This window comes from Meles meles, chromosome 8 (genome assembly GCF_922984935.1).
Source record: "Meles meles chromosome 8, mMelMel3.1 paternal haplotype, whole genome shotgun sequence".
Taxonomy (NCBI): Eukaryota; Metazoa; Chordata; class Mammalia; order Carnivora; family Mustelidae; genus Meles; species Meles meles.
In genome coordinates this window covers 4,376,459-4,403,797 of record NC_060073.1, presented here as the reverse complement: position 1 = coordinate 4,403,797, position 27,339 = coordinate 4,376,459, and the positions used below count along the sequence as shown (strand labels likewise).

The following is a 27,339-nucleotide window of genomic DNA, read 5'->3' as shown; positions in this document are numbered from 1 at the left end:
CTGCTGTAGTGTGCGTCTCTGAGGCAACTACTTTGCAGGGGGTTGGGAATTTAAGATCGTAGTTTGTCCCTTCTGCGTTAGATGCTTTCTCTGTGGTTTGGCATTTGTGGAGGGGGAACACAGACTCCTTTGGGTGCTTGCTGCAGGGAGTCGAGTTGAGCTTCCAGATGATCTCTGCAGGCGGCCGGTGCCACCAGTGTCCGGTTGTCTGTTCAGCCGGCGCTGGGCGCGGGCCGGAGCGCTTGCCGTTCGCGCTCGGGGACGGTGCCTCTGCCGGTGGGTGATGGTTGTGGTCGGTGGCATCCTTCCTGGCAGACGTGAGAAGCAGCATAGCAGAGTAAGGAAGGAGAAGGATTTATTTCGGAGAAGTGGAGAGAGTATCCCAGGTGGCAGCTAGAGGTGGGAGAAGGAGGCAGGAGAGAAGAGGATGTGTGAGGAGGTTCTCCAGCCGGTGTCTTGGTCCGCCTGCCTGTCGCCTTTCTGGGCGGACAAAAGGCAGCAGCCGGTGTGGATCCTTACACGGTGTTCTTGGTTCTGAGTCAAAAGCAAGGCAGTTTCTCGTTTGGGCTTCCTCTCTCTTAATGCTGGGAGTCCGTGAGTTCAGTTCGTGTGTGGTTTTACTACATGGCATGTACGAGTAGATTCCTGAAGCTTTCTCACGCGTCTCTTCGTTGGAGCTGCCTTGCATGGAGTCCAAGTGAGAACCTCCCGACTCCATTTGGCCTTGAGAGGAGCGGGCGGGGGAGTCAGGAAAAGGGGAGCCTCGATGCTGGGTTAGAACTCGCCACCCTTTTCCTGTCACACCTGTGAGATTTTCAAGTGTCCTGGGTCTGTCTGCTGTGACCGAAGTACAGAGATTCCCTTTCACGGCCAGTAGCAGGTTAGAAGTTGGTCCAGCGTCAGGGCCGTGTGACCGAAGTACAGAGATTAGCAGGTTGGAGGTTGGTCCAGCGTCAGGGCTGTGATCCAGAAGCAACCTCTGAGTTTACATTTTTCTCACAGATTGCGCGAAGATTGCGGATCGCGTTTTCGCAAACCACTTTAACGTGTCTGTGCAGTTTCTGGTCGCGTTTGGAGTATTGATTGCACTTTCACCCCCACAAACTTCTGCAGCTTTTTGCTTTCTTCCTGTGGCGTTTGAAATGTTGAAGGAGGGGACGCCCGATCTCCTGTGGAATTTCTGGTCCAGGGGAATTACTTGATTCCCCCCTCGCCTTGGTTATTTCATCCTATTTTGAAGATCTCAAAATCAGCTTTGGCTTTTCCTTCAGATGTGGACCTCAAGCCATGCAGTCTGCAGGGTCCGTGTGCCTCGTGTTTCGAATTAGCACACCCTCTCCCCCTCTTGTTTGTTTACCGAACTGGATTTAATTGGAAAGCTGCTTCTTCCTCAGAAAAGCGTGATGAAGACCACGTGGGGTGTGCTGGACCCTCCGGTGGGGAATACCCGGTTGAATGTGATCAGGTTGATCTCCAGCCTCCTTCAGACAAACACCAGCAGCATCAACGAGGACCTCATGGAGCTGAATAGCATTGGGGTCATATTGGTAAGATTGCCTCCGAAAGATAAGATAATTTGCCCGTGATGGTTTATGGATATGCAGCTCGTTAAAACCTCACAGATTGGCAGTATGTGTCCGTGACTCTTCTTGTTCTGAGCATGAATGGTCTTTATACAGTTCTTGTCTGGAGTTCATTGTCAGTTTCTAATGCTCTTGAGTTTTCAGTATTTGTTAGCGCTGTGTGTAAAGAAGTGCACCAGAAAATTTCAGAGATGACTCAGATGTGGACTTCTCCCCCAGGCAGCGCAGCCTGGCTCGGGTGATTGCGTGTAGTCCCCTTCCCCAGGGGATTGTGTCAGCGATAAATGACCGCTGGATACAGCATCGTCCTCTTGTCCTCATTAGCAGAGGGACAAGTGTTTATCGTCTTTGCACTGACACAGATCTGTATCACGTGTCAGTGTGTGGTCTTTTGATTTGAGTTCAGATTCTTCCTTAACACACACAGCTATTAGACTGCTTGTTAGTGGAGGCAGAAACGGAGAGCTCAGGAATTACCTGGATTTCCCTCACCCCTGAGTTTCCCAGTTCCCAGGTTTGTGCTTAGAATCCACAGACTTAGCCCTGGTAGCTGCGCTTGCTTTGTCTGTCCTGCCGCCTGCCAGCGCAGAAGGCACAAGGGCTAACGCTCAGCAGGTGTCGTGAGACAGCTGGTCAAAGCGTACATCGGAGGGAGTTGGGGCTGTTTGCACACTACACGAAAGGCATGGTAATGTGCATTTATACACCTCTCTTGCGTGATGCTGGGTGTAGATGCTTGTGTGCGAGAGAGGATCTGTTTTTTGCAGATTATGGCCAGAGAGGGGACGTACTCTGTGGCTGGTAAGTGGTGGAGCCAAGATTTGAATTCACATTCAGTTTGAAACGAGTGCCGCTTTTATCAACCAAACCGTGTGCCACCGGCTATCATTAGATGCTTTTAGTTAGATTTCAGCTTTGGGTTAAATGATGGCAGTATAGGGATAGAGAACAGGAACGTGTTGGAGCAAGACGAAACATTTAAGGACACAGTCTCTTTGGTGAACTTCACTGTTACCCCTGGGGACAGTTTTTGCCCTGCCCTCTGACTGGTGTATAAAACTCGAGGCATATAACTTTCTTCTCCTGTCCCTGAAGTCATGGATTAGTAGCCTCTAATCTGCTGATAGTAAGTGTGCATCTGTTGTTAACTCACTCTGCTGTTAATCTTTAGAGCTACCTTTGAGTGACAGCAGATTTGACACAGCTGCCTCCTGGGTCATTAATCACTTCCTTTTTATTTTGAGTTTAGATAAGCGGACTCAAAGAATGTCCTGAATAGATACTTCATGCAGTTTGTGCTGTTAGAGATTGTCTTTCCTTTTTGTGGCACTGTCGGCTTTTCGAGCAATCTGGAAAACCCGTGTACCTTGAGGAGGTCCACGTGTCCCCCTTCTCAGACCTGTCTTCTCTTGCTCCGTTCACTGATAGTCCCATGAGTTCCAAAGGCCTGAGTGGTTAGAACCAAGTGCTTATTCACACTCAGGGTGTGCGTACCTTGAAATTGGAGACTGTCTTTCTGTCTGTCTGTCTCCCATATTGCACCTAACCCCATGTCTTGCACACATTTGTTGAGTCAAAATAAAACTCGGAAATTTCTTCAAAAAGTATTGGAAGTTAACTAAACTTAATACCTGTTATTATGGAAAATGTAGAAAAATACTATGTCTTTGAGGAACTAACTATTGTCTTCCCTAGTTCATTGTTGTTTTCTGCTGGATTCTCTGCAAATGCTGGCGTGTTGAATGAGCAGATGTCGTGCTCTTTAGTCTGTGTAGGGGCTTTCCAGACCCCATTTAAAGTAAACGTGTGTTCCTTTTAATGAGTCCTATTGGACTAAGAACATAACCATGTTTATTTTATTAAACCACTGTTTGGGAAAGGTATTAGAGTAATGGCTTTAAACATGGAGGTAACTGAATAAAAGAAAGCCTTGTTTTTCTTTTTTGTAGGACATGTTCTTCAAGTACACGTGGAATAACTTCTTACACACACAAGTGGAAATCTGTATTGCACTGATCCTTGCAAGCCCTTTTGAAAATACAGAAAACAGCACAGTTACTGACCAGGACTCCACTGGTGACTGTTTGTTACTGAAACACGTAAGCTTACCGGGGTCTCTTTGCTGCTGCTCCTGGTTAGAGCATTTTCCCACTCGAGTGGTGTGGAATGAATCGGAGTTCAAGGTCAGGGAGTTTAACGCCTGTATTCGTCACACTGTTGGCCCCTGATTCTGTGAGTCATCTCCTGGACAAACAGCCATTAGATGAACTTTAGAAAAAACATCTAAGTGGTCTCCTTATTTGCTAAAAAGAATCGACTTGAAGATTTAGACATCTTCTGGAGATTAAAAGAACCATAAAAATTTAACGAGTGCAGAAGGCGTTTGAAGGGTTGTTTGGCGTGCCCGTTGTAGCTCGTGGGCTGAGCACAGGACGTGAGCATGGCAGAAGCGGGCTTCGTGCCGCACTGAGCCTCTTCTGTGGGTCTGTTTCCTTTTGTCAAACACAAGGGGATTTCACTGAGTCAGCCTTCTCATTGCTTCTTGTTCCGAAGTTGTTCGATTGTGTGGCTTCCTGCCGAACCTGGGAGCCGGGAGAGGCTAGTCCACGCCGCGCGCATTCCCAGGCCATTGCAGGGCACTGGAGTTCACCCGGAGCACAGTGAGGGCCGCGCGCGCCACAGCAGGCGCCGCTCCCGGTCCAGAAGGTTGAGGGTTGCTCGGATTCCCAGACGGAGACCGGCCAGACCGGCCGGGGCCTCATCATCTTGATTCCTTTTGCATTTTGGTCAGGCTCTGTATTGCTGAGCTCACTTTTCACAGCTAATAAAAACCTGGCTCTGCTTTAGGTCCGCTGTTCACCTGAGGCGGTACTTGCAGTGTTGCTTCCCAGGCCACGCTGCAGAAGGCGTGGGTCCGGTCTCGAGTCCCTGTGGTGTCCTGGCGGCCTCGAGTACATTTATTAGCGCACTGCGTATGCTAAAGCCAGTAATTCGCAGCTAGTTTAAGCTTGCTGGGTAATACATGCCACTGTTCTATTCGAACAGAGTTCCGTCGCGCTGTAAAATTTTGCCACTTGGACATTGGTATATGTGTTAACTGGAATTTTCCTTTTATTCAGCTTTTTCAAAAATGTCAGCTAATAGAACGGATACTGGATGCCTGGGAAATGAATGAGAAGAAACAGTAAGTAAATTGTTCTCCATAGAAAATCCAGTGTGATTTTTTACTTTGAAGAAAAGAGCTGCCTTGCCTTAGAGAACAGTGAAAATAATTAACGTGGTACCAGCCCACTTTATAGTTACAAATGGTTCTCTTGAGACGTCTGGATTATTTATCATAGCAGATCTTTTTCTGACTATTTTGAGAGTGCCCTGTCTTTCTGCCTCTCTTGAGGGGAATCCGGGGGGGCTGGCTGCCTTTGAAACTTCTGGTCCTTCTTGAATAGCTGTTTTTCTGGCAGGAACACTACGGAGGCTAAAGGCAAGAGTCATAAAGCCAAGTCCTCTTTGTGGATGCTTTGACTTAGCAGGATCGTCCTGCTTACCCCATGGGCTCACTGTAGAGAGAGTCACTTCATGCACGGGAGAAGGGGGTGGGGATTTGACCTAGTATTTTTGTTTAGAAAATTTCTGTTCGCTGGGACACCTGGGTGGCTCAGTCGGTTAAGCATCTGCCCTCAGCTCAGGTCATGATGCCGGGGTTTTGGGATTGAGTTCCACGTCAGGATTCGTGCTCAGCGGGGAGCCTGCTTCTCCCTCTGCCTCTGTTGTTCCCTGCTTGTGCTTCCTCTCTCTCCGGCTCTCTCTCAAATAAATAAATAAAATCTTTAAAAAAAAAGAAAAAAAGAAAGAAAGCTGATTGGCAAGATTACTTGAGTATTGATACGGGTAGGTAGCTTTCCACATGGATCTTTCCCTCTCGCGTGCCCTGGGGGCTTTTATAGCGGCCCGTAGACTCTGAGGCCGGTGGCACCGTGTGTGTTTGGGCACGCTTCCTGCGTTTGTTTTGTAAGTCAGCTTTCTTGAGGTGTGGTGCTGGAAGCTCACCCTTCTTCGGTGCACGTTTCTAGGAGCTCGGGCGAATGCGTGAAGTAGTGTAAGCACTGTGGTCGGGCTCAGGGCGTTGCTTCGGCCCAAAAGCTCATCTCGTGTGCCTTCATAATTGAACCTGTGCCGGGAGTTTTCTTGTGCGGACTTCTCTTGTGGCCGCTGGAAGAGCTAGGAGCTAAAGGGAGGTGTCAGCTTTATCAGCCTGTTAGGGTTGGTCTTTAAAGAGTGCCTGCTGGCACCGACGGGACCCTGCCCTGACTCTCGGGGACCTGCGTTTAGTTCGAGTGCGGCCAGGGGCTCATCTCAGAGGACTTCAGGTACACTCTTCCAAATGGAGTTCCCTTGGGGGTGCTGTGTGTGGCCAGATCATCAACATCTCTGGTTTTGTGTTTGACCCCATGTTCGCCTCCTCGTGCTCTCCCTGACCTCCCTTGCTCTCCGTATGCTCTGTTTCCCCTTGCTCCATCCTCCGGAGGCTTGACTATTAACAGACCCCCGGGTTGGGAGGGGGAGGGTCCTGAAAGAGTTTTTCTAGTGTTTCCTTGTCCCAGAAGCCTAAAGGACGTTGAGAGCCTTGGGGCAAAACCCTGGCAGGTGGGCCTTCGGGCCTTCGTTTTCAGTTGCGGGAGCAGGGGCGCAGCATCTGACTGAAAAGTTCCTGCCAGGAACGCTGGGGGCCTGAGACCTTGTGAAACCAGAAGAGGTTCTTAGCTGCTCTGTTGAGATCAGTTCTGTGCCTCTGACCCTTAGCTGTCCCCAGATCTTCTAAGATTATTAGCAGATACTCTGTTTTTCAGGCAAGCCTTCAAGCATAGTACAGCTGTTTTAGCGGCTCCTGAAAGATTCTCCTTTTAAACAGAAATCTCTTCAGTTTGTTCCCTCCTGTCTGCTAAGCAAAGTCTTTTGGGTCAAGTAGAGAATTCACAGCGATGTGAACAGTCGTCTGAATAGGTGGGTTTGGAGGGCGCCTGGGGCGCAGTTCGTTGAGCATCTGACTCGGTTTCCGCTCAGGTCATGATCTCGGGATCATAGGATCGAACCCTCTGTCAGGCTCCGCAGTCGGTGCAGAGTCTGCATGGGACTCTCCCCCCCAGCCCCAAATAAATCTTAAAAAAATAAAATGAATGGGTAGACTTGGGACACTTGAGTGGCTCAGTCAGTTAAATGTCCTGCTCTTGGTTACAGCTCAAGTCATGATCTCGGGGCTGGGAAATCAGGTCTCCGTGCTCGGTGTGGAGCCTGTTTGAGATTCTTTCTCTCCCGCTATCCCTCTCCCTGCAAGTAGAGAAAGAGAGGGAGAGACATAGGTGGGTGGGTGGGTGGGTGGATTTAGTAAAGATGGGTCCTGGTCAGGAAGGGTAAACCCTAAATGGGGGAAAGGGGTGGGGAGTAACTGATGTACAGATGTTCCAGGTGTGGTGCAGGCCCAAGACCAGCTGAGTACCCCTCGCCTCGCCTTGGCCAAATCCTCAAAACCAGCCACTATTTTTACTTGAGAAATGCCACTGGTAGGCAATTATGTGTGTTAATTGAACTGAGATTATGAAGATTTGATATCTTTTAGCAAAATTCTCACCTTACGTTCCTACAGTCTTTTTAAATTCTGAAAATAGTTTCATAAAAAGATACAAAGGAAATCGGGAACCTGGGTGGCTTAGTGGGTTAAGCCTCTGCCTTTGGCTCAGGTCATGATCTCAGGTCCTGGGATCTAGCCCGGAATCGGGCTCTCTGCTCAGCAGGGAGCCAGCTTCGCCCCCTCTCTCTGCCTACTTGTGATCTCTGTCTGTCAAATAAATAAAATCTTAAAAAAGATACAAAGGAAAGTCACAGAAACATTAGGCATCAGTGAATGCTTGGGCTGTTTTTTAAAGGTAAGATTAAGATTGAAGATTAATAATGGGTTCGTATATGGAATAAACCTCGCCCGGCGGGGCCGCCATGTCATCCCGGAGCAGAGCATTTTTGCCGCTTCCAGCCCTGCCTGACCAGGTGACTCCGGCTCCTCCTCTTCTCTCCATTCTCATCTTTAGGGCCTCCGTTTTTAGCCTGACTGCTGTAGCCCACTGTTTACTAAGCTGCTTCATGACCCCGTGTGACCAGAAGTCTGACTCTGTCCTCTCCCCCCACCAGGGCCGAGGGAGGCCGCCGGCACGGCTACATGGGCCACCTGACGAGGATAGCCAACTGCATCGTGCACAGCACTGAGAAGGGCCCCAACAGTGCGTTAGTCCAGCAGCTGCTCAAAGGTGCGTGTGCGTCGTGAAAGTTCGTTGTATTTCTGTTGGATTGGGGTAAGGATTGAAGGGTAAAGTGGAATTATTCATAGTGTTTTTAATAGCAGTCTGTGGAGTTTCTTTATACTTCGCAAATTATCTGAAGGTCTGAATGTTCTTGAGAGTGTGTATGAACAGTGTAGTTCGTTCTTTCTTTCATGCCTGCAGTCCTTTTAGTGCGTATTGGCAGGCTTGGCCGTGCTGCCCTTTAGCAGTTAGGGAGCCTGCTCCGTGCGCTGCTCGGGTGTGCATGGGGTCCCCACGGGCTGGCGGTCGACTCACTTGAGCTGGGATATGAACGCACGGATCCGTATGTCTGCCAGCTCTCTCCCACTGAGGCGAGGGATGGTGGACGCTGAAGGATGGTTTCGGTACCAGCGTTTACATGTCACCAGCCCGAGGTTCCTGGGAAGAAATTGCAGGAGCCTCTCACGCAGGCCCAGGCTGTGAGTCTCTCTAAATCGAGAGCCCTGAGAGCTCCATGGGCTCCAGGACTTGGGGCCGTCCTGTGACTACTCCCAATGTGAAGGCCTTTAACCCCTGTGCTGCCGCACTCGTCCCAACTCCACCTGCTGAAACTGGACGTTGTTTCCCGGTCTAGTGTTCTCTGTGTCTTTAAAGGATGTGCGTGTGTTTGAGAGGCTTTTGCCTGTGGAGCACGAACTGAAAGAGTTGCTCCCAGGGAGGGGGCAGCTGGGGCTTGCCCCGCTGTTATTTGGCTTCTCGAGAGCGGAACAAGCCAGACCATCGCAACTGATGTTCTTTCCGTGGAGAAATGATCCTGTGCGTTGGGTTGTCCCAAAGTTGTTCTGCAGGTGGCGTGGGAGGGACACAGGCACGCATGTGGAAACCACACTTGTCAGAAGACAGCTCTCCCAAGGCCTCCAAGACTATAGCCAGTTTCTTTTTCTCAGAAAAAGTACTTGTGTATCTTTTTTTTTTTCTTGTAACTTCTCTGGAGGGGCGCCTGGTAGCTCAGTTGTTGAAGCATCTGCCTTCGGCTCAGATGGCATCTCCGAGTCTCAGTTGTCAAGCCCCACGTCAGGCTCCCTGCTGGGCAGGGAGTCTGCTTCTCTGTCTTTCTGTCAAATAAATAAAATCTTTAAAAATAAATAAATATAATTTTTGTAGTGGGTAGGGTTTCACTGTTGCATATGTATCTACATGTTGGCCTGTGGGCACAGACATTTAGGAAACAGCCAGACTGGTTCCGTGGAGCATTCGCTGGCCAGATGCCAGTCACAGCATCTGACGAGTGCGCAGGACCTTGCACCGGCAGCATTTCCCTGAACTTGAGTGACCGTGGGAGACACGGCTTTCCCTCCCACCCTAGAGACCTGCTGCTTCCTCAGAAGTTTGTTGGAAACACATTTTCCAGGGTTAGTTTTTATCAAAAGATTTGTAAAAGCTTGTTAAATTTGCAGAGCTGCTTAACGCCCTTGGCATCAAACATGGGCCATTTTGGGGGCAATTCTGGTTCTTGAAATTCCTGGGGCTTAGGCTATAGGGCATTATAAACTCTGTTTGTCCACGGGTGCTCAGATGATGGGACATGTTTGCCTTTGATGGACCGAGTGGGCGGCACTCTCCTGGATGTCCCATTTTTCTTATGTGTCTGTCATTGCTTCTTAAATGTCTCTTTCTTACTGGAGCTCACTGGGGTGACGATGCCTTTTTCTCTTTCTCCTTCTGCAGATCTTCCAGACGCGGTCAGGGAGCGGTGGGAGGCGTTCTGCGCAAGCTCCTTGGGAGAAACTAACAAGAGGAACACGGTAGATCTAGTAGGTTTTACCAGGTCACGTTTCTGTGAGCCCAGTGCTCTCAGCCTTTGCCCGTTTATTCCGAGATACGGAGTCTTTCGTTTGTCTTGGTAATTTGGGGCCAAGAATAAGTTTATGTTTCTTTACCAGGAAGAGAGGTCAGTGTTCTCCATATTGTCGATAACTTGTCTAGTCAACTCCTGGTTTCTTCCTGGGATGATCGGAGGGTACAGAGAGGCCACTGAGTTCTACACTCCTCGCCCCACTCTTTCCCTCAGCGCCCCCTTCCCTTAGCACCTCTGTTCTTGTTGTGTTTCTTGCCGTACGCCACAGCTAAGCCTGGGCGGTTAGAAGCCACAGGATTCCTTTGGATATTTTCTAACGTTACTCAGTGAAGTTTACCCACATTTTAGATTGTTCCCAGGGTGGGGGTGTGGGGTGGGATTTTTAGGTGACTTTGAAACCCCATCTTTAACAGATGAGTACTTTCAGCCAGGGAATAATGGCATTGATAATATTTTTAAAAATTATATTGGACTTTGGAATGTATTTTTGTTTTTTTAAACACACTAAGATTTAAGGTAAGTATTGCTTTTGCCTTTGCTTTTAAAGATAGGGAAAAGCATTTCCTTTCATGAGCACATACCAGCTGATGGCGGTGGTGGCCGTGGTGGCCGTCACTCTCCGTGGAAGTAGGTGTGTCAGGCACTTACTTCTGTGATTGAAAACGCAGCAGCCGCAGTCTGAGTTGCTAATACATGTGGATGCCTGCTGGTTAGGCACTCGGGTTCGGCAGCCTTACCAGTTCAGCGCGGAGTTTGGACGCAGAAAGGCTCTGAGGGCTACAGGGGTCACCAGGACTTCTGTGTCACACCCCCCAGAGGGCCGTTGCCTCCCACTTGGTAGATTAACACATTTGGTTGTCTTCTTCCAGACTCTTCACGGATTGGTTGGGCCGTGGCTTGGTGAGGATGGGGCTAATGATAGACTCGGGGAGTTGGAAGAGTTACAAAGTTAAGAGGTGACTATAAGGGGAGCTGCATGAGGCCATTTAATTAAAATATGTCTGATGGCCCTCTGTGTCTCAGTGCACCATAGCCCTCAGAGCAGCTGGCGTCCACTTGGAACAGCCCTGAGTCGTCAAGGAAGAGTTAAGTAATTTTTGATGAACGTATTATCCACAGTGGATTGCTTTTTTCCCCAATCAAATTGGTTAAAAATCTGGATAATCAGGGTCTTACTGTAAGGTGAACCATTTAATTTAGAAGCCTCATATTGATTCTCTGTTAAGGATTCAGGCAGCGTGGTCTCCTTTAAGGGTTTTGGTCTTATTTCTTATTTGTAAAGGAATATTTAGGAACATTAATTCTGATTTTGTTTGGGAAACTCCTTTAAAAATTGTCCTTCACAGGAAGGATTGGCTTCAGAAGTAGACTTCAAAAATGTACAGTTAAACTCGTTATCAGAAGTTTTCAAAAATTTATCTTCGGTAATTCAAACTCATTTCTCTTGTGAGCAGTTTTGTGTAAGGAGAGACCTCATTGCAATTCAGCTAACACTCAGCTAGTTTGCACGTTGCTGGCAGTGATCTGGCTGTGACTGTGAACGTGATGTGTGCCTGCGTCCCGGAACGGGAGCACGCGGTGCAGAGTTAGCGTGCAGCAGACGCATCTGCCATCTGGACTGCTGGACGTGTGTTGAAGGGAAGGTTGTCCCGGGCCTGCCGGTCCCTAGTGGCAGCTTAGTTCTCTTTTGCTAAAAGCAGTCCGACTTCTCGAGCCCTGTTGACACCGCTCATGTCGCATGTTGAGTTAGCCCCACTCTGTAATTTTATTGTCTGTCGGGACTTCCAGGTTGATGTCTCAAGACTTGTTCAGTTCCTCAGTCCTGGTGCCCGGTACTTAAATACCACTTCCCTTTAGTTTAAAGACCTTCCAGGAGGGAATTTGCTCTGGTTCGTGTTTTCAGGGGTTCACAGGTTCCAGGTTTTTGTGGGTGCTTACGCCTCTTGGGCCACGAGGGAGATTGTCACTGCAGCCTTCAGGCTTTCCGTTGTGGTGCCCAGATTGTTTTCAGGTTATATCCTAGTGGAGGCTGGGTGCCGTGTTCCAGGGAATGTTACCATAAACCCAGCTTGGTAGATGCAGTGGGTCTTGCCGTTGCAAACACGTGCTGTAGGAAGGGTCCTCGTCCACATGACGGAGCAGAAAGTCTAAAAAAAGCGTTTCAGACACATTCGTTCTAAAACTGGCGGTTGAGTAATAGACTGCTTAGTCCCCGCCCCCTCCCCAGACAGATCAGATAGATCCCCGTCTTGCTGCCTTGATTTACGACTTGGTTTTATCATGGCCGTGATCCCACTCTTCCACTGTATTTGTAGGACTCGAGTCGGTCTGTAGTTAGCACCAAACGCTTGGGTTTTGCCTTGTCACATGGGCCTGGCCTGGTCTTCTGTTCTGGCCGCAGCAAGGATGCGTTCGTTAATGCACCAGATGCTTACCTGTGCTGCGGGCTGTGGGCCTGAGGTCTGCTCACCGGGGGAGGAAAAGCTGTGCCAGTCCCAAGCTCTTACCTCTTCTGGGGCAGCATTTTAATGACCCCCTCTCGGGGTCTTTGAAGCCCTTTAGTCTGTTGAGCTCATCACATCAGCGGTAGCTCCTAGATTGTTGCGTTTTTCTGTTGGGGGTTTTATTGTGAATGGAGTTCGGTGTGTCACTTCCACTCAGAGACCTCTCTGTGGGTCCATTGGTAAAAGTTGGTGAAGATTCAGACAGTATGTCTAGGTAACCATAGGAGATGTGTTGGTACTGACTTTGGAAGGCTGAGTTCGCTCCGTTCTCTGTCTTCCTCTCGTGGGAGAGAATGTGTTTTCTTGTAAAGTATGGATGCTTCTTTCTCATCACTGATGAGCTCGTCTAGGGAGGTTGTGGAGAACGATACACGTGTGCAGTTGTGAATTGCCTACCGATCGGGCAGGTTGGGATGGAGTGGCCCAGAGATTGTGTTTCTAGCCAGCTCTGGTCACGTAGGTGCCAGGGGTCCACAGCAGGACCCACCGTAGCCAAGAGGAAGAGTCCGACTTCCACATTTCACTTAGCCGAATGTTCAGTCATGTTTCTGATCTGCTTAGTAAAGCCGATCAACCGAGATGAAGAAAACACTTGCTTTTCCTGCAACAACAGTTAATAAAACTGAAGTTCCATTATGAGAGAAGAGAACATCTCAAAAACTTTTACTCACTGAAGCATCAAGAGTATACTTAGATCACATCTGACTTGGCCAGAGTGTTCCTATGTACTTGTTACTTTTTTGAAAGTTATGACTCTGTTCTCATTCAGTGATGTGTTGGTATTCATTCATTCCGTAAATATTTGAGTGGCTGCTGTGTGCCATGCACTGAAGCGGTTGTAGTACACTTGGTGGATGAAAACCCCTGCCTCAGCGGAGATGGACGGACAGATGGATGGATAGACTCCAGGGGCGGGAGCTGGGGTTCGTTTTGGGTGGAAGTGCAATTTAGGATTAGGTAGTCTGGGAAAACCTCATCGAGAAGTTCACGTTTGTGTAGAAGCTTGAGGGAAGTGAGCAGGGAAGAACTAGTGCAGAAGCTGGGGGGGGGGGGGTGACCGGAGCGGGAGAACAGGATGTGAGCTGCAAGGGGCTCTCCTGCAGGCCAGATCTCCTCCTGGGCCCCTGGGTTGTGACCTTAGTGAGATGAAAAGCCATTAGGTATGGAATTAAGAAAGGACATAATTTGATGGACATTTTAGAAGGTTGTTGTGGCTGCTGGGTTGAAAGTAGACTGTGGTGGGGCAGAGAGACTGGTTGGCTGCCAGTGACAGTGATAATCCAGACCGGAGATGGTGGCCGCTTGCACTGGAGAGAGGTGATGAGAGCTATGAGAAGCGATGGGCTTTTAGGTGCTGTTTTGACAGTGGAGTGACTAGATGCGGGTGGGACAGAAGAAACCAAAAGGCCCAGATTTTAGCTGAGGAAGGAGAGAGAACAGAGGGCATCTGCCGAGATGAAGATGCCTCGGAAGAGGTGTGTTTGGAAGTTGTGGCCGGGGACTCTGGTGGCTGCATTTGTGTGATGGACTAGGTGGGAGGGTGTGGTGGATTCAGTCATCTTTGTGGCCTGTTTTATTAATAACAGTTTCAGACCAGGTGTGGTGTGGGTAGAAGCAGAATCACCGCATCCTTCAGTACAAGAATGCAAAAATGTGCATGCATTGTGGTATTAATAACTATCTAAAACTTTCTTTTTGGAGAAAAAACTATTTTAAATACCTCTCAGAATTGCTTTGAGGATACAAGTTATGGAGACTATGTAAAAAGAGGTCAGAATGTGTGGCACAGAGTAGTTGCTCAACAAAAACTAGTTTCTTTCTCACCTTTCTTTAATGAACGTGCTCATTTTGTAGCAAAAGAGTGAAACGATCAATGAGGAAACATGCATCCTGTTTGAACTTGGACAACAGGACATGCTGGGAGTAGCCAAGGCTTCGTTGTTCCCTCTTGTTCAGTCGACCTAGCTTGCTCTATGAGTTGTTCTGTAATTGTGCACGCTACCATGAAGTTCGCAGTCCTAAAACATACACTGGGTAACCGATTCCTGCACTAACTTGCCCCCTGAGGAGCCCGGAGTTCCTCTGAATCCACTGTAGTAGAAGTGGACTTGACCTGCTCTTGACGGCATCCTCCTGTACGATGCCAGCTGCCATGACCAAGCAGTACTGCTCCTCCTCCCCTCCGCACTCTGGCCAGGCTCTCCGGGAACGTCCCGCCCCCACCCAGTCTGCAGTCCCCACAGCTTTCCCCGCCAACTTGCTAAAGCTACGGCTGAGCCGAGAAGTCTCTCTTCCTTGATCACAGATTCTGCCTCGGACTTCGTTGCCAGGTTCGGAATCAGAGTCGAAGCTCTCTCTGCCTCAGGGCAGAAGGAGAAGGAATTAACTGGAAACAGTGGGTTAATCCTTTGGCATAGCATCTTTACCAAAGATGGTCAAAGGAAAAAGAGGTTGATTTTATTCAGACAGTGATGTATTCAGAATTTCATCAGCCATACCACTACAGGCCTATTTGGATTTGCCGCTGGGTTTCTTGAACCGATGCTGGAACATCGCAGAGCAAACCAGGCCAAAGTTGTGTAGCTGCCGGCTCTTAGGCACAGCTCCAAGGGTTGGCAGGTCCCGGCCACTCACATCTTCCCCCGATGACAGTGCTCTCTGCCAGTTACACTTCTGTGAAAAGTGAAGGGTGAATCACTCAGGAAATAAACAGTGTAAGTTGCCCTCAGACGTGCAGTTGCTGTTTGAGAATTTTACCGACTGTTCCTGTTTGTCATTGGCGATACAGCAGTGGCTCTTACTTGTCCTCTGCCTAGTTGTTTGTATGTCTTCGTTCCTAATCGTTAATACATTCCCCGACACTGGGTGTCATTTCCGAATGAATAAAAAATCACCGCTGTGAATTGGTGAGCAGCTCATGTTTGCATTCGTGTTTAGTTACTGTGCGTTGGTTGTCATCTTGAGGGCAGGGCTACATTTTAAGGGTTGGAAGATTTGGGGTCTTCTTACGAGCGGGTCACTACTGGTTCAGAGGCACATTTAGTGCTTACGGACCGTGTTTTTCTTAGAGTGGACAGGCATCGTGAGAAGGTAAAGTGAAATGCTGTATTTAACCTGACCTTTGGTGGCTTATTTAACCCCCGGGGACTGCAGTTTTACCAAACTTCAAGCTGGGTGCTTAACAAAGTATGTTTTATCAGAGCCATTCCTTCTGCCTTCCCTTTGTAAACATTAATAATTAGAGAATGGTTAAAATCATTTAAATGGAGTAACTAACCTCTTGCCTGTTTTCTGGTGGTATCAGTAATGAGACAAATTAAAATACAGATGGGCAGCGAAAGGACAGGTAACCTGATCATCTGACGGAGTGAGGTGGGCCTTTGAATTGTTCGGGAGGGTTTTGCAACTTAACTGTTACTTACTTTTGTTCTTGCTGTTGTTACGCACTGAGAGACAAACTAAATGTGATTTTTCCTTTTAAATGCTGATACAAATGTCCAAAACTTTTCTCTATTAAATAGTTTTTTACATTTTTATGCATATAGGTTACAACCTGCCATATTCATTCATCCAGTGATGATGAAATTGACTTTAAAGAAACGGGTTTCTCACAGGACTCTTCTTTGCAGCAAGTGAGTCATGCCTAAAGCTTTGCTTTTTGTTTTTATTGTAAATGCTTGGTCTAGTTGCCGTCTCTGGGCTCCGGAGGCAGATTATGCACTAGGATCTGATTTGGGGTTCCTTACTAATTAGGCAAAAGCGTTTAAAATAGCAGATGTTGGGTGTGTGAAAGGAGGGTTTGCACTGATTTTATTTCCAGGAAATGTACCTGATAACAACAATGCCAAGTCGGGTAAATTCTCAGATTTGAATGAGCTGAGCGGCTCTGCGAGTGTCTCAGACACGCTCCTGTTGCAGACCCGTGCGGGGTCGTGTTGTCGGCCCAGGGGTGCTGTAGTAGAGGCCAGTGGGTGAGAGTAATGGGAGGAACGCTCTTAACGTCAGTAAAAGTAACTGTCAAAGAAATCTCTAAAACTAAGTGGCTTACGTGTTTCTAGTATCTTTGAGGACTTTTTAAGGACTCCCCAAGTAAGTTTTCCTTGAAGTGGTTCATGGCCACCCCACCCTCCTGCCCACATTCATCTCCATTTGTCAGACATTGACACTCTTTGTGGAGGAGAAAACCAGATACAGAAACACATGCACTGATTGATCCATCACTCACGGGTGGTTCTTGGGGAGGCGACCAGTGATCTCGCTGTCCTGACTGCGGCTCGGCTTCGTAGAAGCCCCTCGTTCAGGTCACCAGCTCGTCATGTGGAGAAATCGTCCTCAGTCAGGACCAGGCCTCGGCATGTCACTTGCTCGGGTGTGGCAGTGTCACTGATGGAGTCCCCTGCCCACCAGGCACCGAGCATTTGCTTGGCCTCTTTTTTTCTCAGTCTCTAAGGCCCGTCTCTAACCCGGGCCGGGGTGAAGCGGCGGCCGCTCTGCCGACCCTGTCGTGTGGCATCCAGCTACGCTGTCGCATCTGGTAAAGCTGGTGCTAAGCGGCTGCTTGGTTTTCCCACTCACGTACTCAGGCTGGGTCTGAAGTGGTGTCCCAGTGCGCCGCTGGCTTCTCCCGTGATGCTTGACGCTGCTGCCCGTCGGAAGCCAGCGGCTCAGGGCAGGGGCCAGTGAGCCCGGAGAGGGAGCCATGGAGCACAGCAGCCCCTCGCTGCCGCCCTCTTGCCTTGGCTTGCCGTCAGCCAGCCCTGGCCACCCAGGTGCCCACCTGCCTCATTGTGGGTCGTCGTGCCACCGGCACCTCTTTCTTGACCCCAGAGTTCTCAGGTTTTAGCCTGGGAAGCCCTTGGACCCTAACCTTTCTCCCCCACTGAAGCCCCTGGCCCGGCCTGGCAGGAGCTCCAGCGCTGGCGCTGCCCCGCCTCTGGGCTGAAGCTCGGGGGTCTGAGCTGGCAGTTATCGAGGTGATCCTTGATAACTGAACCTGAGGACACAGCTTTAAGAAAAGAATGCCCTGACACCCATTTGTAAATAAGCCAAAACCTTGGAACCCTGGGCGGCTGATTTCATCGAGGAACGGTTGCTTTTAGTTACCTGGAGAGTGGGTTCCCTTCTCATGAAATCTGATTCCATGGCTGTTGTGGAGAGACACTTTTCTGGCGTTTTGGGGGGTTGACTGACTGCTGAGATGCACTTGTGGCTGTCCCCGTCCCAGAAGTGCCCTCAAGCAGCCTGCCATCCCGTGGCGGTCATCACTTCGTGGGACCCTCCAAAGTAGTAAAAGTCAGTCCTTTCTGCTGGACGGGCCTCTAGTAAAGCTAGAGTAAATCCGTCATGGATCATTCTGCAAATAAGAAATGTGTTTCCAAACCACTTCTATTTTTAATTTGAGAAGACAAGTTTTAAGTTAACTTAAGAATTTTATTCTGGTCTCCATTATAATTAGAATATTAGTTTATATATATCCATTACAGTTTCTCATTCACATTTGAAATTAGGTCTCATGTGGGTAAAAGCCTGAGTGTGGAGACTTAGGGCAGGTCATTTAACAAGGACACCTGACCGTGTCCCCTGTGGGGCTCTACTTGGCTCTGGGAATGCCTCACGGCTCTTGTGGCCCCCTGCCCCAACCCATTTGGTTTTGTCTTCTGTCCCCTCTGGTTTCCTCACCTCGAGTGTTTGACCCTTCCTTCCGATTCGGGTTGAAAGGGTTGTGGAGGGTGAGGAGGTCTTCCTCTTCCTGGGTCTGGAGAGTTAGGGCTGACTGCTGCAGATGGGCTCTAGAGGCCTGATTCCCCCCCACCTCCCCCCTCCTTGCTCCCCCTCCCCCTTCCCCCCTCCCAGTCCAAGCAGGCTTGTTCACAGGCGGTCACAGAGATGGGGCACACCAGGACTCTCTGTTGCTTGAGTGGAACCTCCAAAAAGACTTGCTTAATAAAGCGGTAGGCTCACTTGTCAGGGACTTGAACAGCCCCTGGCTTTGACCAGGGCAATAGTTCTAGGAAGTGTGGGTTTTAGGGTTTTTTTCTTAATAATTAAGTTTTTAATAATTACACGGCCATATAAGTACTTTCCAGACTTAAATTTCTCCATGTCCACAGTAGTTTTTCTATAACTTTAAATACAATATAGTAACAGTCTTCATGAATGTGGCTCTTGGAAGGTCTGATTGCTTTTTTAATAAGAACTGTATTTCGAAACCTCAAGTTCTTTGCTAGCTTGTATCTTCCTAGAAGCCATAATAGACTTATGAGGACTACAGTTTGTTGGTTTTCCTTTGCCTGTGTTACTGCATGGAAGTTACTTGGGCCTGCCGGTGGCTATACATCTCCCTGGGTAGATGACTGAGTAGATGGGGAGACAGCCAGTGTATGTATGTGTGTACATATGTATGGGTACTCACGTATACATTTATAATGGATTTAGTATTTGCGTGCTCTTTATGGAGCATTTAAAGAAACACTTTCGGGAACATTTCTGTCCTCTTGTACCCAAGATTCATAACACAAACACCAGTGTCGCAGAAAAGTTACAAGGGAAAAAAGAATCAGACAGAACCCCTGGGGAGGGACCTGTCCCCTTGTGTCACCGTTTCTTACCTGTAAATAAACTCAGAGCCCGGCTTACGCTACTTGCTCAGAAGAAAGATTTCCTGGTTCTTGACCATATATATCTTCGAAGGCAGCACACATCCCGCTCTACCTTATAAAAGATAAAGATGCAATTCAGGGGTATTGGCTTCTTTCTTTCTTTTTATTTTATTTTATTTTATTGAATTGGCTTCTTTCTTGTTGGTTTTTATGAATATGAGTGCTACATGTCCGATTTTTCATTCATATGTCCAAGACTCAGCCCTGCCTGACAGAACTTGTCCCTGCCCTTCTCCATTCAGCCATACTCCCATGGCTTAGCCTTGGTGCGCATGTGCCTTACCGAGTGCTCTCCTGTGAGGGTGGCCCCCCGGCCCCCGTGTGCAGACAGTTGTCACCTCTGTGGGCAGGAAAGGGGATGGCATGGAAGTGTGCGAGTGGGCAGATAGGGCGGTGGGGCTCTTGCGTTAGAAAACAGTGAGGTTTTAGGTTCTTGGTAAACTAGATGCTGCTTTTTTCAGACCTAAGGAGGAGATGCCTTCCAAAGCCAAATATAAGGTTTATTTTTTAATCATCTTCAGCTTGGATTATCCATGCCATAATTCCCTGCCACCAGAGTGAGTCATCAGGAATGAACGTAGAGGCGTTTTTACAGCAGACGTCTGCAGGTGGGATCTGTGGGCTCTGCGCCAAAGGAGAAGCAGGGAGGCTTCGGTTTCACTCAGTCGTAGCTGCCTCCGTCCCAGCGAGTGGCCTCGGGTGTGATGTCTTTAGTTCAGCCGCAGCTACTGCTCGTACCCCTTGTGTGGGGCTCGCCTGCAGGAAAGAGCTTTCCCGTCCGTCCAGAGCGTTCTCCACAAGACAGCTCGCACACTGGTATTGATTTGCCTCTGTTCTTAGTGCTTGGGGTCGAGTGAGGAGTGGCACCTGCGTACCGTCACTGTCCTTCGCCCCTGACTGTACGACACTGTGCACAACACACTCGGAGGTTCTCTTGCTCTGCTGGGCCTGCTTGTTGGAGATCAGAAGCTCAACGTTTTTGCGAAGTCCGTTCTGACATTCCCCCATTTCTCACCCAAGAAAACCCAAGTGCGCCTGGCGCTCTCTAGAAATGGTGTAGGAGACAGAACGGGTTCCTCTATGGATCTTAACAGTTGTAGGCTTTTCAGAGTGATGTCGGATCAGTGTTAAAACTTTGTCCTCTCTCTCTAAGGTAGGTAGGCTAGAAGCTGCATTGCTACTGTCCGAGCCTCTGAGATGGAAGTCTTCTTTTAAGAAATGAAGTGTCTCTGAACGTTGTGTTGTAGGGCGGTGATTGTGATTATTAGCTGTTCGATCACTGGCGCGATGTTCCTCTGGCGGATCAGGGGTGGGAGATGTGGAGGGAGGTCGGGCGGTCACCACTTACTGCATCTTAGCTTAAGGTTGGTTGTGTCCAGAGGTGATGACGCGTCTTACAATTTCAGACTGCCACATGTCACTGGATCACCTCTTCCAACAAGACTTAACCCAGACCTCGCTCTGAAGATGATTCACAGTAGAGGACAGAGTGGTCACTTAACATTGCTTACAGTGACATGGGCATTAGAATGACTTGTGGGCCAAATTCCAAACATTGCCTTTTTTGGGAGAATTGTGTCTGAAATCATTTGATTTTTTTTCCTTAGAAAAACACACCAACTTTTTAAGCCCTAAGGCTGTAATAAGTAAGATGGTTTCTGAAACACAAATGGGCAAATACTATGTAGAATGTCATTAGAATCATTATATCACTGTCACTGGTCCTGGGGTTGCCAGGCCTTTTCTGATTATCAGATGCAACAAATGACGTCCAATTTTATTGACCAGTTTGGCTTCAACGATGAGAAGTTTGCAGATCAAGATGACATTGGCAAGTGAGTATATGTTCCTGTTTCCCTGTCTCATGCACTCCTCGTTGTCATTCTCCCGGGCCCTGGGGACTCTTCCACATCCGTGTGTTGGAGGAGCCTGTCCTCCCGAGCTGTCCCTGTCGTTTGGCCTGGCAGGCCAGGAAGCACCCAGAGGACAAGCAGGGATGAGAGTGTCCCTCCCGCCGAGAGGGGCTGCCGCTGGGCTGGCCTCTCTCACAGAAGCTTGTTCGTAGTCAGACTGAGCTTCTCTTGGGAACTGGAGCTGTTCATCCCCTTTCCGCTGTCACGCTGGGAGCGAGTCCCTGCTGTAGTCGGCGGGTGGGAGCGGGCACGGTCCCTTCACGTCAGCAGCTGGCATCCTGTTGTGGCAGGAGCAGCTCCCCGTGTGTGCTTGCCCTGGTTGACTCACCGTAAGGGGCGCTTGGGTGTTGGGAAGGCAGGCAGACGCTCGTTCTGGGGCGGGGCAGGAGGAGCAGGGAGACGGGACTGAGCGCTGCCGTACCCAGTCAGTGAGTAAGAAATGTGTGGGAGACCCACGCAAATGAAAACAAGTGGCCGAGCAGCTGGCCTCAGGAGAGGAGAGGTGTTTATAAATGAAGTATTTACACGAGAGGGTATTCTAGCTCACTGAGAACAGAGCTGACTGTCAGACGGCTTCCCTCCCGGGGCACTGCCTGGTGGCGCACGTCTGCTCCCGGCGTCTGCGTGGCTCCTGGCTCACAGTTGGGTCCTCGTGGGTTGATGCCGGCCGGCGGTGCTGTCTGCTGTCACCAGCGACAGTTTCTAGCATGTGAGAAGCCCTGATGATACCGTGCGACATGCTGTGTGAGTGCCGTGGATAGAGACCTCACTGGGTTAAAGGCTGCCAGCTGCCCTAAGAATCCGCTCATTTCCATCCAAAAAGAGCAAGAACTGTCCACGTACTGTTTGTGTCTGTACCCAGCGGCGCTCACCCCAGAGCCCGCAGGCTCCCCTGTCTCCACTCTCAGTAAATGTCACTAGTTAAGAATCCATCTCTTTAAAATTTTTATATTGGGTGCTTGGAATAATGATTGATTAGAACAGATCTTGTGAGAATTCTCCTTACTCAGAAAGTTACATTTCATGAGCTAGGAGTTTTTTCCCTCCTTTCTCCCTGATTATGCCATCTTACAGGATTGGGGGCATGTCTGTTCTGTGTATGAATTTGGGCATCCCTGGAGAAAGCTCTGACTGACAGCTCTTGGGTACTTTTCCATGTTTTGGCTTGTTTCTTCTTTACAAATAGCCTATTTCATGGCCAAGTAAGTAAGGCCCAGAGAGCCATGGTCATTGCCATGGATGTTGAAAATCTTTTATGGGTGGGCTTTAGGGGTGTGTTTGTTCTCTTACAAGGCCTCCCTGCCTGCTGCCTTTCCACCCGGTATGAGTTCCTTAATACCAAGGGAAAAGGCATCATTTAATGCAAGCAGGGTTTGGTTTTTGTTTTGCCTGTGGTGGTTTTAATGATAGTGCGAACATTTTAAATTTGAAAAGTTTCGTGAATAGTTGCTGTCAGTTTACAAGTAATTATTCGTGTACTTCTGTTTTGTTTACAGTGTTTCTTTCGATCGGGTATCAGACATCAACTTTACTCTGAATACAAATGAAAGTGTAAGTATTAATGTTTCATCTCACGAGCACCAAGGTGCCTAAGGGGTGGCCCGGGGGGAGCTGGTATCCGGCAGGGTGTGCACGGATGCCGCACGCGCCGGGCCCCTCTCCGCTCCAGGGAGGCTGGTGTTACCTCACCCACTCACACGGCCTGTCTGCTTCCTGAGCAGCCGTGGTTTAAGATGTGGCAGGGCTGAGAACACTGGGGTCCCTTGTGATTGCGGTGTAGACGTGTAGCTTCTAAAGATCGCTGTTTGGGTCTAGCCAGCCGCCTTTTCCTTCAGCTGTATGTGAGCCAGAGAGAAACTTGGGCTGGATCAGTCCCCGCTTGGCGTGCCCAGGCAGGGCTCGGATAGCAGGTCAGCAGGTGGCGTGGGATTAGTGTCATTTGAGTGGGCACAGTCTCGATGTTTGTGCCGGTTAGCGTGAGAGACCCCGGTTTATCGGCCGAGGTGCGAAGGCGGGAGCTCCTGCTCCGACGCGTGGCGCTCCCCACTACTGAGCCGGACTGGTGAAAGCGGAGGAAGCCGGGGTTGCTCTCCTGTGAGGGCTGGTGCGGGACCGCGTCTCCGGTGGTGGGGCAGGGGAGCTCTCGGAAGCCGCCCGGTGCTTCGCGGGATGAGAGGGAGTCCGTGAGGACAGTGTAGGCTCCTATGGGCCTCTTGAATCCAGTCTTTCGGGGGAACTTCTTAAAGTTTTGAATCCATTCTTTTTGGGAGAACTGTCTGTTGTTCCACAGAAGCTGACGTTAGATGCTTTTACATTTTTATTTGGTGTATATGGTAGGCGCTGTCTTTGAAAGGAAATGAAGGGGACACTTGGGGGACTTGGGCAGTCAAGCATCTGACTTGATGATTTCAGCTCAGGTCGTGATCTCAGGGTTGTGAGATGCAGCCCTGCACTGGGCCCTGCTCAGTGGCGAGCTGGCTGGAGATTCTCTCCCTCTCCCCCTTCCCTGCTCGTGCGTGAGCACGCGCACGCTCTTTCTCTCTTTCAAATAAATCTTCAAAAAGAATGAAAAATGCGATTTCTGTTGGTAACTTCTGGAGAAAATAACTTGATTTTGAAGTTTGTTTTGTCCTTTTTCTCTCGTTTTTATTTAGGGAAATATTGCCTTGTTTGAAGCGTGTTGTAAGGAGAGAATACAGCAGTTCGATGATGGTGGCTCTGATGAGGAGGACATCTGGGAGGAAAAGCACATCGCCTTTGCGCCAGAATCCCAAAGACGGTCCAGGTGGGTCTGTTGCCGGTAGCAGTAACAGCCAGTGCACGCGGTAGGTGGCGGCGAGGAGACCTGACACCGTCCTGTGCGAGTGTGCCTGCGTGATCTAGGGACCGCTGCTTTTGTCGTGATCAAGCATGGCCTTGTGGGGGCACCTGGGCGGCTCAGTCCGTGGTGCGCTCTTGATCTCAGCTCAGGTCTTGATCCCACACTCGTGAGTTCGAGCCCCACATTGGGCTCTGCACTGGGCGTGGAGCCGACTTGAAAAGAAAGAGAAAGAAATGCCCTTGTGAGCTGATGGGAGGTGGTACCCGTGCTCCTGTCTGCAGTGTGGCAGTGGATGAGTCAGGTGGCGAACTTGAGGATCCTGAGGTGCTAAGACACAGTCCTAAAGCGCCATGACACGGCCTCTTCCGAGCGGGAGGCGCTGCTGAGGCGCTGCTGAGCCGCGCGCGCACAGCGCTCTGAGTAGAGGGTCCCGTCCCGGGAGCAGTGCAGCGGCTGCGTCATGTGTGGTTTCCTGAAAGACTAAAAGCTTCCCCGGGAGAGAGACAAGTTACTCTAACTTGGGGAGACAGCATCCTCTCCTTGGGGATCCTTCAGGATTAGTCCGGTTGGGTGTTTTTCCTCCTCTCATTTGTTGAAGTGACTCCGGCCGGCGCACCTGAGACACCTGCCGCGGCACACGGGGAGTGCTCGTTCTCTGAGTGTCCGTCACCACGTTCTTCGTGCTCGGGCGAACAGCGGCTGCCCCCTCGCTTGCATGTCATTTGTTCTTGACGAGTAGTGCTTCCGCACGGCATACCAGTCGGAGAGCACAGAGCGTAAGGGGAAAAGTCAACCCGCCTCCCAGCCCCTGTCCCCTGGCGGTTTATTCTTGCTGAACAGAGCACGCCGCCGCCGCCTGCCTGTTCTCCGTGTGACCAGCGCTCACGTCGTGTCTCAGGAAGGCTGCCGCTGTGGGTTATAGGAGCCCCGGCTGGTTCACACGGGAGAAATACTTGTCTCGTGACCCACAGCTGTTGGAGGTCATTAACGCTAGCTGCTCTCCTCACGCCCACTGCCATCTTCTGCGTGTTGGCTCAAGGCAGCTGCAGCTCCGGACCAGGAAGCAAGAGACAACCCTTCACGGTGAACTTTTTTTTTTTTTTTAAAGACAGAGCCCTCGTCAAACTTGTCTGTCCCCATTTGCTGTGAAATATCGGTCTTCATGTGAGTGAATTCACTAAATGGCCATTGCCCACTGCCATCCAGGCTCTGGGGGCGGACCGCCCGCACGCGTTGTTCTAGCGGTGCGGCGCTGTTGCAGAGTGTGGAGAGGTGAGGTGAAGACAGTATCTGGAGGACGTGCGGAAGGAACACAGGATGATGAGAAAAGGCAACTTTTTATTATTTTTTAACAGCTCTGTTGAGGGATAATTGAGTATAATGAATTTCATTTATTTAAATTACATAGTGCAGTAAGTTTGGACCTATGAATATACCCACGAATACATCCATGAAACCATCCTCTCAGTCAAGATCATGGACTTGCCCATCACACGCAGAGGTTTCCTCCTGCCCTTTTATATTGCCTTTCCCCCGTCTGCTTTTTGTTCCTTTAGAATGATTAGTGTTTTCTAAAGTCGTATATAAATCAGATTGCACGTTATCTACGTAATGTTGCCTCTTCCACTCAACATTGAGAGTCATTTGTGTTGGGTGATGTATCATTCTTTTTTATGGTTGAGTGGTGGTCTGTTGAGTGAGTGTACTACCCACCGAATGGGTGACTTTGTTTATTCCTTTGCCTGCCGATGGACATTTGGGTTTCTAGTTTTGGGGTATGATTCACTTGAGAATAGACTGTGGTAAGTTATGGACGTATGTTGTGCGCCCTAAAGGAACCAACCACTCAGCAACAAAACAAGAAATTATAGTGAATAAGCCAGCAGAGGAAATAAAATTATAAAAAGTATCTAAAAGAGGGCAAAAAAATAAAAGGCAGCTGGGACACGACCAGCAGGATGATAGCATTAAACCTAGGCAGCCCCATCAGGAATCATTGAATACTGTTAAGTAAGTGATCCCCAAGCCCCAGTTGAAGTGAAGAGATTGTCAGATTGGATAAAAAATCAGGTCTAACATAGCTGCCTACAAGAACCGAAACATAAGGACACAAATTGGTTAGAAGAAAAGGTAAAACATCTGTATACTTAATAATAAGGCGGATTTCAGAGGAAAGGGGTGAAGGAAGGGTCATAACAGGGTCAGGTCTTTAGGAAGACGTAACACTTCAAAATTTCTACGTACCTAACAACAGAGCTTCAAAATAAATTCACGGACCAGAAGCTGATGAAACTGCAGAAGGAGCAGACAAATCACAGTTCTGGGCCCATGATCGCACGCCGCTTCTCCGGTGATGGACAGTGGGCAGGAATCAGCAGAGACACAGAACATGTAACACTGTCAGCTGTCGTGGTGCTGTTGGACGTTTGCAAAACACCGCACCCAACAGCAGCAGGACAGGCCCTGTTTCCAAACGTACACGAGCTGCTCATGCCAGGAGAGATCGTGTTTGGGCCATAAAGCCAATCTCAGTAAACTCCAAAAGTTCAAGTCCATCATGTTCTCTGACCCCGATGGAATTAAATTAGAAATCAGTAACAGACCTCTAGAAAACCTCCCAAGTATGTGGAAACTAAATAGCACGTGAGTTACAAAAGAAATCAGAGGGGGTATTCAGAAGATCATTTTTTTTACTGCTAATATGAAAAAAGTAGAAACCTCTCCAACCAATGACCTTAGCTTCCACCTCGAGAAACCAGAATGTAGGGCAAACGGAAAAGCAGTGGAGGAAATGGTTGCAGTCAGAAGCTGTTCTTTGAGAAGATTGAGGAAGTTGGTGCACCCCTGGGCAGCAGAGTGGTCAGGAGAAGAAGGAATGGCTCGTACCAGGAATGAGCCAGGCAACATCACTGCTGGTACTAACAGAGTAAAAAGGGAATATTGTAAACAGCTCTGTGCCAGTAACGCTGGATCTTTGAAAGGCACACAGGCTGCCAAAGCTCAGGTACCAAAAAAAAAAAAAAAAAAAAAAAAAAAAAAAAAAAAGCTAATCCAGATAGTCTGTGTCTGCTAAATAAGTTGAATTTTTAGCTTAAAACGCCCCACATACACACGAAAACTTCAAGCTCAGATGGCTTCTCGGGTGAATTCTACCAAACATTTCAGGAATTAGACCAGTTTTATAAAAGCTTCTGGAAAATGGAAAAGGAGGGACTAGTGCACATGTTATTCTCCAAGGCCACATCAGGGTGACCTGATAACCAATGCTGACATGACAAGAAAAGTGACTCAGTTATTCTCATAATATGGACGCAGAAACTCTCATAATGTGGTTTTAGCAAATAAATGCAAAATACTACATCACGACAGAAATACTGAGTTGGTTTGACATTTGGGAAAATGAAGCAGTAAGCATGTGGCTGAATCCAACATCTAACCCTGTTAAGAGTTCTTAGCAAACTGGAGACGGAAGAGAATTTCTTGAACCTGATTAAAGCTTCTGCATAAACCTACAGCCGGCAGCGCGGTAAAAACAGGATGACCCCCCCGTGGTCAGAAGCGAGACAGATGTGTGCTCTCACCACAGCTTTTCAGGATTGTTGCTAGGGCTTCTCACCAGTGCTGTAAGTCAGGAATAAGAGAAGCCATCTAGATTGGAAAGGAAAGGGTAAAAATGATCTTTATTCACAGATAGCAGTTATTGTCAGTGTA

At 49.0% G+C, this 27,339-nt stretch overlaps 1 protein-coding gene across 16 annotated transcripts in view; it reads left to right on the top strand.

Annotated features, from left to right (window-relative positions):
* PPP6R3 (protein phosphatase 6 regulatory subunit 3) overlaps nucleotides 1-27,339 on the top strand; it is a 140,087-nt gene that overhangs the window by 96,517 nt on the left and 16,231 nt on the right. For 6 of the 16 annotated variants that reach the window (XM_046014883.1, XM_046014884.1, XM_046014885.1 and 3 more), the window contains 9 exons: nucleotides 1,395-1,547; nucleotides 3,533-3,682; nucleotides 4,703-4,767; nucleotides 7,764-7,879; nucleotides 9,602-9,687; nucleotides 15,781-15,867; nucleotides 20,632-20,729; nucleotides 22,304-22,358; nucleotides 23,462-23,592. In XM_046014883.1, coding sequence (XP_045870839.1) covers nucleotides 1,395-1,547; nucleotides 3,533-3,682; nucleotides 4,703-4,767; nucleotides 7,764-7,879; nucleotides 9,602-9,687; nucleotides 15,781-15,867; nucleotides 20,632-20,729; nucleotides 22,304-22,358; nucleotides 23,462-23,592 — 941 coding nt within the window. The remainder of the gene's footprint in view (nucleotides 1-1,394; nucleotides 1,548-3,532; nucleotides 3,683-4,702; nucleotides 4,768-7,763; nucleotides 7,880-9,601; nucleotides 9,688-15,780; nucleotides 15,868-20,631; nucleotides 20,730-22,303; nucleotides 22,359-23,461; nucleotides 23,593-27,339) is intronic. The other 10 variants (XM_046014892.1, XM_046014890.1, XM_046014889.1 and 7 more) reach the window with 6 other exon arrangements.